Source organism: Stegodyphus dumicola, chromosome 4, assembly GCF_044657685.1.
Source record: "Stegodyphus dumicola isolate Sdum_Otavi_A_Nest chromosome 4, ASM4465768v1".
Lineage (NCBI taxonomy): Eukaryota > Metazoa > Arthropoda > Arachnida > Araneae > Eresidae > Stegodyphus > Stegodyphus dumicola.
The window spans coordinates 30,193,105-30,205,778 of record NC_140771.1 but is presented as its reverse complement, the minus strand read 5'-3'; the positions used below and the strand labels follow the sequence as shown (position 1 = coordinate 30,205,778).

At 30.8% G+C, this 12,674-nt stretch overlaps 1 protein-coding gene across 3 annotated transcripts in view; it reads right to left on the bottom strand.

Moving 5' to 3' along the window:
• LOC118193876 (uncharacterized) overlaps positions 1 to 12,674 on the bottom strand; it is a 147,432-nt gene that overhangs the window by 44,976 nt on the left and 89,782 nt on the right. For 2 of the 3 annotated variants that reach the window (XM_035365046.2, XM_085814660.1), the window contains 5 exons: positions 12,533 to 12,627; positions 10,326 to 10,439; positions 7,338 to 7,456; positions 5,280 to 5,352; positions 756 to 986 (listed from right to left, as the gene is read on the bottom strand). In XM_035365046.2, coding sequence (XP_035220937.2) covers positions 756 to 986; positions 5,280 to 5,352; positions 7,338 to 7,456; positions 10,326 to 10,439; positions 12,533 to 12,627 — 632 coding nt within the window. The remainder of the gene's footprint in view (positions 1 to 755; positions 987 to 5,279; positions 5,353 to 7,337; positions 7,457 to 10,325; positions 10,440 to 12,532; positions 12,628 to 12,674) is intronic. The other variant, XM_085814659.1, reaches the window with a different exon arrangement.

Here is a 12,674-nt window from a genome sequence, read left to right as displayed (position 1 = left end):
ATTCACAAAAAAGGTTGTTAATTTGAATATTTTGAATAGAATTTCTCAATTTTACACTTTTTTATAAGTGTTAAATTATTAATTCTTTTTATTTACAGACAATAATATGTGTACATAAATAAAAGCACTATTTTGGATTTTTTATCTTAAAACTGTTTTATTAAATATTAAAATGTAAAAAAAATATTCAAATTAGAGTTAAATACAAAAATTACAACTTTAAAGATATTATTCAGCTTTAATAAAGTTGTTAATTGTTTAATACAAAGTCAGTTAATTTGCTTACATTTACTTTAAACTTACAAATTTTCATATGAGGGTACTCATAATACCATATTTCTCAGATGCATCTCTTTCTTTATACAAACATAACTAATAAGGAACAGTGTTTAAAAACCAGACTTTCCAAAGTCAGCAATATTCAAACAATTAATTAATCATTCATGAAATTTTTCTAAAATAACTATTTAAATAGACATACTATTATTGGTAAGTTAGTTATTAAATATATTTATTGGATGCATTTAGTTTTTGTATTTTCTCAGAATCAGCTTTCATGTTGTTAGTGATACTCTAGTTAAGGGCTGTGTCTCAGAACTGAGGTAATATAGTACAATTTTGCTCCCATAAATCAAAACAAAAATCTACAATACAAACAAATGTAAAATATACAATATAATTCCTATATGCAATTACTGGATTCTTCATTTTTAAACAAGATGTAAAAAGCAAAGAGACAGACTGTTTCAAAATACCTTAGAGAAATATCCCACAAAGTGACAACCAGTTTCATCATTCTTGGTCAAAACATAAAAAAGGAATGGCTCAACATCATAATACAAAGTCTTGTGATCTAAAAATAACTTTGCAAGAAGACAAACATTCTGGCAATATAGTTTGTTGACATTACCATCGACCTCAAAGACCGATAAGTCATCTTTCCGGTATATTTCTGTACCTGGTGGATGCGTCCAGTTGCACTTGCGCTACAAGAAAAGTAAATCATAACAATTAAGGGTAATAATATAGATGGCTTTTAAATAATTGACATACAACAACAATGATTATTTAATGACCAATTTTAGCATCTAGTCACTGATCACAATGCCCAGTCATTACAGCAAATGAAATAAAGATTCATTTTAAGTAAGGTTGGGCTTCCCGGGACTCTAAAACTGAATGACCCCTTGGTGAGCTCACCTACTTTGTGATAAAAAGGAGAATAAAATGTAGTTTCTGAGGAATAAGCTATCATAGGTTCCTTAAAAACAAAGAAACTGAGGAGCATTGGAAAGTTGCTTGCAAATGATTATAAGAGATTGCAAATGCAAATATCTGCTCAAATACGTTTTAAATATGATGGATTTTGCCAAGAATACATGCATAAAATACAGAGACAACAAATTGTGAAACTGGCACAATTTCTGGTGTCTTTACAAAAACTGTATATTGGAGGAGGGGTTCAACTTGCATATGTACATAAAAAAGGCCAGTTTTTGTAAAAGTTACCGAAAAAAGTTGTAGGTGGTTAAGAATCATCAAAATATTTCCGATTTTCAGCAGGTACTATAAAGGACGACAGTAAGTATTATTCTGTGGATTTTGCATAAGACTAAATGCTGTTTTAAAGTCTGCCAAGTGACAGATGGAACAAATACCAAAACTTAGTACTGAATGCAGAGAAAATTTGTATTTCTATTGTTTTATGACAATCCTGGGATTTATGGCAGAATTTGTCTGAAAAGACAACATCATTTCATTAATTTGGTCAAGTGCACCCCAGTGCCTCATGCCTTCGATATAATTATAATGATGCTCTAGGCAGAACTGAGTAGAAATCTGATCTTGAAAATTTTATTTTAACAATAAAATTACATTAAAAAGCACTTATTAAATTTTAATTTCCCTCTGTATATTTAATTTGAATCATTTAATTACTTTAACTATTTAATGATTTCAATTATTAATAAATATTAATTAATCTGGTAATAATTAACAATAAAATTTTTAAATTATTACTGATTTTAATGGCAATTTGATTTATTTATTTTACTCTTGTTCCTCTTTCCTGGCAGTCTTGCATAGGGCTCCAGCACTTCTAATTTTAAATATTAAGCTCTGATCATATGCATGACAACCCTTTCTTCTCATTTGGTGCTGATATGAGGCTGGTACAGTCACTCCCATCCCACCACCAATCAATTCTGTTTTCAGCATCCAACATAAGCGCAATAATGTTTTCGTCTGATGTCTGTATAAGCCATATTACTACAGTCAAACTCAGAAACTTGTTCAAATGTCAATAAGTCATACTGAAATTGCAGAAAACAGAGAAAACATAAAATTTCAGAACTTGAAACAATCTACTATTCTTCCCTTTCATAGTGCTTTTGGGTATGTTATTGACACACATGATTAGCATATGCATATCCAACAGAAGTCTCTATACAAAGCATATTTCAAATCTAATAGATGCTTCCTTCACAGTGCTGTATTTTGAATGGCCAGCAATATATTTAGAATATTCAGCTTGCAAAATAAACCTTGTTGCTTTAAGTTGTTAAGATGTTGGAATTTCACTTACAAAGATTAATTGCATCAACAAAAATTATTGGATACAAACTTTTTGATAATGTCAAAAACGTTTTGATAAATTCTGTAAATAACAGAATTTGAACACCAAACCAAGCAATCACCATATAGCTTTATTCATTTTTTGATTCAAAAAATTATATAAAACTTCACATATGTATCACCAAAGCCATCATCCAGCCTTTAAAAAAAAATTATTTAAACAGTTATCGCAACTTCATTTAAGCCCCGTTCACAAGAGCAGATTCGACCGGTAGCGAAAACCGGTTCTTCCAACGTGTCCCGTTCACATGGGACAAGCATTAACTGCCTCGCCGAATTGGAGGTAGAACTTGGTTGAATGTTCCTTACCTCTCGGGAGCAGGGCAAATGGGGAGATTTCCCGTACCATACTGCGCGATTCACTTAATTTTAGTTACTGCTCGCTGGACTGTCAGCGAAATAATAGCGCTGATAAATGTCTGGCGATGTGATAGCATCCCCCAAAAATTAGATAGAACTGTACAAGATACGGAAATTATAGACAAATACAGACAAGGCTATCGTTCAAATTAAAGCTAATAAGTTAAGACAAGTGCATATAGGCTTCAACGCGAAAAGGGACTCAGTATCTTTTGAATGATTTTTTTAAAAAAAATTTAAGCATTTTCATCTACTTTTTATGAATATTATTAAATAGTTTTGTGAGACAAAATAATTTTAAGCTGAAAAAGCGTTTTTGCTAGTATTTTTTTAATTTAAATTTTTGAAGAAAAATTTTACAATTAAAATGTCTTTCTTCTCCTACAATTTTCAATGTCTCCCAGTTTTTTATTCTATTTATTAGAGTGTTCTTAATAACTTCCAAGGAATGATTTTGCAATTAATGAATCAGTTTCTGAGGGGGGAAAATACGCTTTTATCTAAAATCTTTAAAACAAATATGATCTCAGTCACATTTTCATTTCAAATAATTTTTTCCTTTCAGTATTTTGCAAAACCCATCCTTGTTTCTATAAAGTATGTAATTTTATATAAGCAGTAAAAATAATAAAAAATTTAGTCCACACCTGTATATGTTTTAGGACTTTAAGTAAAAGGATTTATTGAAAAAAGTGCAAAAGGTTTCTCAGTTTGCATTTGCAGTTTAAAGAATACAAACTGTCTAAATAGATATTTAATCATTTCAAATCTTTAAAATTTTATTACTGAATTTCGATACACACATATGTATATAAATCAAACCTAGTGCTATTTATTCAATTGGTAAATATAAACATAAATTACAACCTTTTTTTAAAACCTTATGTGGCCAGAAAAATTGCAAAAACTCATAAAACGCAAGCAGAATTCTTATTTACCTGTTTTTGTTTTGTAAAACACGTTCAAAACAACTTTAATACATTAATTAATTATAATATTGTTGCGTGCGTACGGGTTTGTAATAGATTGATAATAATTCGTAAATGATTGTCATTTCACTCAAATCCGACGATAGCTTAATTAAATTTATTTTATCATCATAAACACTTCAAAGTTCTGGAATTTTCCACAGAAATACTCGTACAAGTGTTTAGAATATCACTAAGTATAATCAGTAGTTATGCTTCAATCTAATAAGAACGTAAGAAATATCTCCAATCTCACGCTGAATTAACAACTGGTAATAATAACAACTTATATAGCATAAATAATGTCATAAAAATAATGTGGTATAATGAGATTATTACTTTGAAACCGATGTTTCGAATTGAAGCCCAAGAAGAACCAATATTTCCCATTCTGCTTTATTGCATATCTTTCAAAAAAGTAAAAAAAAAAATCATCCGATTAATTTCCTTTATCATTTTTTTTAATGCGAAAGCTTGTTTTATAAGCTGTGAAAATGTCGGAAGTTTGTAACCGATATATTTTTAGATATGAAATTTTAAAATTAATGGGCGTCAAAAAGTCTAAAAATATGAACGATTTTCAAAAATTCTCCCAAAATATTTTTTTTTAAATTACGCTAAAAATTTCATTTAATTTTTTTTCTTCCACAGTGTGTTATGGTGCAAACTATAATACTCTGAGATTCTCAGTTTATTAGTTAATATTTGCAAAAGTCGTTTCAACTTTAAATTTGAAAAAAATCTAATCCTCTAAAAATCAAAAGCGTGACACCACATTCACAAGCAGTGTATGTACAAAGTTTGAGTTATATATTTTATCGGGAAGCAGTTTAAAAATCCATTACCATCTTTTAACCATAGCGACAAGCACCAAGAGTGAACTAAATAACAGCTTATAAAATAATAATAATAATTAAAAAGCATATATTTTTCAGGAACCATTACGAAAGTTCAGGTACCAGTTGCGAAAGTACAGATTACAAAATTAATAACAGTAAACCACGTTAAAAATGTGCAAACAGTATTAGAAATCTGCCAATTCGGAGACGTGATTGTTCACAGAGGCTTTAGGTGTAAAGGGGAAGGAAGACGGTGGTCTTCTGAACGGGTCCTAAAGACGAAACTCTTTCATGTCTCCTTTTTCTCCCCTTGCTAACGGCAGCTGTGCGAAGGAGCGTTGCATGTGAACGGGGCTTTACAATATAAAACTTATAACTTTTAATGTGCATGCATAAAAAATAATTTAATATTAAAACTATATGATGTCTTCCAAGCATAGATTATCAAACTGTATCTCAAAACAAAAGCAAATCTTACCATGTGCCTTAATAAAATATTCTTGCTCTTCATGTATTTTAAACAGAATTCGCACAAGAACAATTTTGGTAGCCTAAAAAGCAAATAAAAAAGAGAAAAAAACACTGTTACTATATAATATAATTTAAAATTTTGTATTAGAGAGCTTAAAACGTTCACATTTTTTACAGAACACAGTCTTACACCACAAGAGAAAAAAATAAATAAATCTTTCACTGCTTATCATGGTTGCCTCAAACCACTGTTACTCAATAATTTTAGTTTTCCGTGAGAAGTTGCTAGGTTTTGTACAAGAAGTTGTGACATATATGCTAATTTTATGTAAAATTATGAACTAATTTTTGACTTAATTTTATTCCAATCTTATCGAATAAATTTACTGAGATTTTACCTTATGCCTTTTCAATATTATCCATAAGCAATCAAGTAATAAGTTACGTTTTGTTCTTTTGTATATGTTAAAAAAATTATTGGCTGCACATAGTACAGTTTCAATAATCTACGACCACCTGATTCATGAATGCTTGTAATCCACATTCAATTTTGAATGTACACTAACAAAAATTTCATTTTTCAGAAAATTTAGCATGAGAAATATATATATTTTCTTACTTTGCCTCAGTGCTCGCTTTTTATAATAGACAAGAATTGTGAAATTCAGCAAATTTTTTGCTAATTTTGAATTTATGTGATTAATTTTAAAATTATGTTTCAAGAATTTATTTGCTCACAGCTTGTAATTCGTGTGCTTACATTTCAGACAATGGCCAGGCACAGACAAATAGATAGGTTCTTGAAAATAGCACTTATAAAGGAATTCCTACCTTTAAAAATCGTATAGGGACAGCACATAACTTCCATGCATGGTCTAGTAAATTATACACATTTTTCTGCATTTCATTTAAACTTATTTCCTTGAATTTCATTAGAGATATATTTCTCATTAAATTAGTTCTCACTTTGCGACAAGGCAAATATACATAATAACTCAAAATATCTATATTAAAAATATAAAACACCAAATACAGTTAGATCAGTTTTTATACGCAAAAACCAGCAATTCGGCGAGAAGGCAGGGAGACAGATTTTGGAGGGCACAAGTTTACTCATGGTCCCACTCCTGCTTGTATTGACATTATTTTCTTGTATAAAATTACATTAAAAAAACATAACAGTTTTGCAAACTATAAATCTTAAGGCATTGGTGTGTTTTAGTCAGTTGCCTGTCACATTAATCTCATAAGTAATGCCAGTTGCCAGCCAGATTAATCTCATAAGTAACGCCATTTTCCAGACAAGGATTAATGGCTCCATTCAAATAAATTCTGGCTTCCAAAGCAGGCAGGTAATTAATCTATTGCTTTAATAGCCTCTCATCAAAATGGTTGTCACAAAAGAGCCCAACAGACACATTATGAGTACAAAAGGAAAAAAAAAAAAAAAAAAAAAAAAAAAAAAAGGCAATGGTGCAGCAAATGCAGAGGAAAAGTGGAGTAAATGTGTTCTGAATATATACCAGCACAAATAATGGTTCAGTAAATTTCAATTAGGCAACTTTAGGTTACAAAATATCAGCTACCATCTGCCTTTTTTTGATAATAATGTGTTAAAAGCTGCAACTGAAAGAAATTTATAGACTATTGATGAAGACTAAGTAGAAGAAGTTGTTTCATCATCATTAGTTGTCCACTGCCATTTGAAGGGTGTCGGCAAGTGGTTCCCACATGAGCTTTATAATAGGAATTTCAGCATCTTGGCTGAAGACGACATACTGCAGTTTTCATTGTCTTCGGCATTCTGCGTGCACAATGTGGCTCACTTAAAGACATCCATCTGCCGAGGCCAAGTGCAATGCCAAATTTGTGCAATTCTCCGATTTTTTTTCGTAAGCAAAAGCAGACTGCTATACATATATATAGGAAGAACAACACTACAAAATATAATAAGGATATAGTTTGTTACAACATATAAGGATATTCATATATATTTTCTTGAACTGATTTCTTGAAAAGGGCAATACAACACAGTGAAGGAAAACGAGTTTTAAGTAGCATTTACCTTGCATACTCTTGAGGATATGGGGAAGAATACCAAGTCTCAATGCCATATTTGCCAAATTCAATGGCTCCAGGACTTCTGCCCTGAGGTTCAGGTGGAATTGAACCATGTCCCATTGCCTAAAAATATTCATAAATTTATATTCTAACTGTATAATATAACAGACCATGCTGTGTTGTTAATAAAATAAACTGGTACATTATTTTGGATGCGCTGAGAAATGAACTAACTAAGATAATAAGCAAATATAAGCAATTACTTTAAATGCCCAACCTGAAATATTTTCTATATTTGAATTTTGCTAAAAAGATTAAAATTCACTGTAATACAACATAACTTACAAGTTATATATCATTCTTCTCAACATTAAAAAGAAGTTATAGAAGAGATCTTAAGATAATTATCATTAAAAAAGTTATAGAAGAGATCTTAAGATAATTATCATTAAAAAAGTTATAGAAGAGATCTTAAGATAATTATCATGTTGGCTAACATTAGCAAGTCTGTAATCTTCCTTTTTTTGTTAAGCAGTACAGTTCTCAATTAATTTACGTAAATTACGTTTAATTTCTTCTTCCAATATTTCAGAAAATTTTTAAAAATTCCAAGGCAATTTTTGCACATAACTTTACATTAGCAAGATTTAATTGATATATTTTGAATATAATATTCATAGTATGTTTTATAACTATGACAGCAACATTAAGAAATGTTGACTCTACAATTAAGTCTCAATTTATTGAATATAACATACATAGTATGTTTTATAACTATGACAGCAACGTTAAGGAATGTTCTGACTATACAATCAAGTCCCAATTTAATCAGACAATATCACAGATGACAATCATGGTTACTTCAAAATCACTACTAATACAAGAGGAGTTTAAAAAAAAGGAAGGAGAATAACCCATATTACAATTAAAAGACAAATACTACAGTACAACTCACTTATAAGGAGCCCTTAAACCCAGAAGCGGTAGCAGAATTTAGGGAAGACATAATTTTTGAAATTTGGGGAAGCACCAAGTGGCAAAATTAACCCGGCGGAAGTCGCACCAAGAAAAGTTACTAGAGTGGGCGTGTGGGATACCACATACCTCAATATTTAAAATACGATAAAAACAGTTTTATTTAGTTTTAAAGCTGTTTTATTGTTCTCGTGTATTATAAATGTGTGAATAATAATTGGGTTTCAAAAATTAATTTCCAAAATAATCTTAGAGTTAAAATTAAGATAAATGAAAATAATAAAAAACTAAACATCATGCCTATAAGTTTCATTGCATCTTTAATACACAATGCTTATTTTATTTCTTTACACTTTGAACAAAATACATTCATGTGTTCTTGGCACAGAATGTTTTCACATTTTAAACATTACTTTCACGTTCTTCTGTCCTTGGCGCGATGGCAATTTATCACATCTTTCATATTTAGTTGTTTTCGAATTTCATGTATTAGTTTTAATTCTTCGTCGAAACTTCTGCGCTTGTTTTGAATGCAGTACATCAGGTATAGTAAATAACTAATACAATTCAGGCTTAATTCAGTACGCAATAAGAGCAAGACAAATTTTAGCAGAAAAACTTGGCTTTCGTCGCCAATCTTGTGATACACAGCCAATAATGTATAACGGACACTATTAAGCTACGCTAAAATTATCTTAACTGATTCTAAGGCATTTCATTTAATGCAGCAGACTGCGCTGCTCCTTAATCTTTTAATTTGATCCAGCTTATTATTTTTTGCAGATTGTTATTATTACAGCAATTTTATAAAAATTAAGCTTGAATTTTCGATTATGTCAAAAAGAGTTCCCAGTTCTGGAGCTGCCAAAGGATCTACAAAGTGAAAGCATGTTTCGATGTCCATTAAACAAAAAGTAGAATTGTAGCAAAAAATGAACGAAGGCATATATATCTGTCTCAAAATCATGCGAAGGGGGTGGGGGTGTATTTAATTATGGCAAAGCACACTAGGGCTATCTGCCTAAAGGGAGGGATGCCTTCGTGGAGGACTTTCTAAGGGAAATTGGCTCGTATATACGTTACATATGGGGAAAACCCTGAAAACAGCCATGCAGCCAGCCCGTTCGCGGGATTCGAACCTCGGACCGAACTACCAGTGTTCAGCGACTTTACCGCTCGGCCGCTGGTGGGCCCAAAATCATGTGAAGAACTATGGCATTGGAAAGTCAACTGTATATGACATAAGAAAAAAGAACTTTTTGAATTTTTTATGGAAGCAACTTAAACAACTTACATTGAAAGAAATGTTTAATAAAGCAAACAAATAAATATTAAGCTTTTCTTTTTTGTAAATTTTTATACCCTTTAGAACATAATTGTTCTTTATTTCATGAGTTACCATTCCATAATTTTAATTATAAAATTTCTGCTTGACATCTTACCAGATTTAAATTGGTGATCTATTATCCGGAAAAGTCCAAAATCTGGAATCGCCGAAGTCCCGACGAGTCCGGAGTCCAGATTTTGGACTTTGTACTGATTTATTTTAAAAGATAATACCCAGTTAAACCGCCCATTAAAATTTTGGATTTGACTGTAAAAATGACCTATTCTTCATATTTAATTAATAGGTGTTAAAAAATACATACACATTAGATCATGCTATTTCAGGTAAAGTACACTTCTTATGACTTAATTACTTGTTAATGTAATTTTTTTTTTTTTTTTTTTTTTGGCACAGCTGGCGCTGAACAGGAAATTTTTTTTACATTGTTTACACTTTGTCTGTCATTTATAAGTGGAATATCCTAATTCTAGTCGGATCTCTGCATTTTCCCTCCAATCTCTCACAAATCAGCCTAGAATTGTAGCAATTTTGATTCTGTGCTATGATACTATATATGTTCCTATGAAAAATTTTTAAATAAACCTAAAATTGAAATTAGCAGGGAGCAAAGATAATGCCCATTGTTCACATGACAGCAAGAATAGGTTATAAATGCTCAGGTGAGCCTACCTTCGATGCTGTCTTGTGCTGTACTTGTGACTTTGCGACTTCATCTGAGCTTCTAGGCAGCACTTCCTGGACCTTCCTGCCAGAGTCAACAGCCGTCAACCCTTGCGCCAACGACTGTGAAACGCGAAATTAAGTTGACTCAGTCACATAATAAAAAATTCACCATAAAAGAAGCATAGGAGAAGAAGTTAAATTTTATCAAACTGCTTCTTCATTTTTCATTATATTTACAGATGGGATGTGTATGCAACACTTAACAAACTTAATTCATAAAAATTTGAATTTCAATGCAATGCAAATCTCTATTATATAAAATATCAACAGCAAAAGAATAAATAAGTAACAAACGAGTGCAGAATTCAGATCAGCTATTTCATCATCGCATTACAAAATTTGATACCTTTCCCTTTACTAGGCCAGTGGGATAAACGTATGCGAATGCGCTAATATTAACATTGGCAAGAGTAAATGTAAGCATAGAAACATTCCTGAAAAATCATTTTATTACATTCCCCTCAAAATTAAACAACAGGAATGAAATCATAAATATCATTTAACAAAGAAAACATTTCAGTTTCTGAATGATATGACACCATACACACTCTAATAAGTAAGAATCTAAATGATGGCAAGCAGTGTCTCTTTTATTATGCCACTTTGGCTTATAATTCCTTACTAAATGTAGTATTTCATCTCGATGTACTCCGTCTTTGATATGATTTAAATCAAATTCATCATCATAATTCGCTTCCGATAGTGAAGAAAGTGACACAGAGGTTATTGAAAACGAAAAAATTTCGATTGACAAATTAGTCGGTATTCTCGGCACAGCAATTATAGGATTTGAACAGCGGAACTTTGTAACTGAAGAAGAAATTATGTCTGTTTATAGAATTAAAGAGAAAGTATTATCACATAAAACGAAGCAACTTAAACAACTTACATTGAAAGAAATGTTTAATAAAGTAAACAAATAAATATTAAGCTTTTTTTTTTGTAAATTTTGATACCCTTTAGATCATAATTGTTCTTTATTTCATAAATTACGGTTTCATATTTTTAATTTTATAATTTCTGCATGCCATCTTACCAGATTTAAACTGATGATCTATAATCCGTAAAAATCGATAATCCGGAATCGCCAAAGTCCCGACGAATCCGGATTAACGACTTTTGACTATATATTCGGTAATCAGTCTGTTGGTTTAAAAAAAAAAATTGTTATTTACAGGAATGAAAATGGAAATCCAGAAATGGTGAGTCAGAGGGCTTCATGTGGTTAATATTTTTTAAGTGGTGCAAAGTTGGAAATATTAACGCATTAGCATACATTTGGTCTACCACCCTGCTATTAGAAAAGCCCCCCAAATTATTTAGCTTTCTGAACACTAACTGACATTAGATTTTACAGTTAAATAATCAGATTTATCTCCAACCTAACTCTGACTTCTGGCATATCTAGTAAAGGAAAAGGAATACGTAACTGATTTAGACTCATCATCTGAATTTTTTTTTTTTTTTTGATAACATGCATAATGTTAAGATTCGAAATTAAAGAAAACTTACAACACATTTAACGTAGGTTTATATTTTTAGCTCACGTAAACAATTTGAGTGTGTTTAGGTGCATGCTCTACATTACAACATGAACTTCATAAAAGTAGTCTCTTTTTCAAAGGAAAAATTTGTGGCACAGAAATAACTAAATAAATACTATTGGAAACTTGAAAGGGGTGAGCTTGCATGGAAGACAAATATATGATTTTTCACAATGACAACACTTGCAAAGAAGGGAAGATAGTTTAGCTAAGGTCCAACATAACAGTCCAAAATCTTGGAAAGAACTTTGCTAAGCATGTTTTTATTACCAAAACTAAAACAGCACTCTACAATAATTCTTACCTAAACATCAACAGAATTTTTTTAAATTTTTGTTTATTTAATAAAATTGGTAATCGCACAGTATGTCTTCCTTCCTCTGCATAACATGTGCTTTTATTTAATATGCAGTTTAATGTACATCCATTCTCTTTTTTATTTCCTTCATTACAGATGGCACTTTAAAGTAATAACTCCTATTAAAAAAGTTTAATTAAAGGGCAGACACTTCAAAAATTATTCTTCTGTACATTCAATGTACACAAGGGCTAATGAGGAAGATATTCCCAACACAAAAAATAAAAAGGAACAAGACCACAATCACCTACTTGTAATGCTGTATCTTGTACGTTTTTGAACAAGTTCACATCACTATCCGTGACACCAGGAGGAAGAGTAGATTTTTGTTCAACTACAGTATTATCTATATAAATAGAACAACAGAGATAATTTTCTCTTAAACATTATATC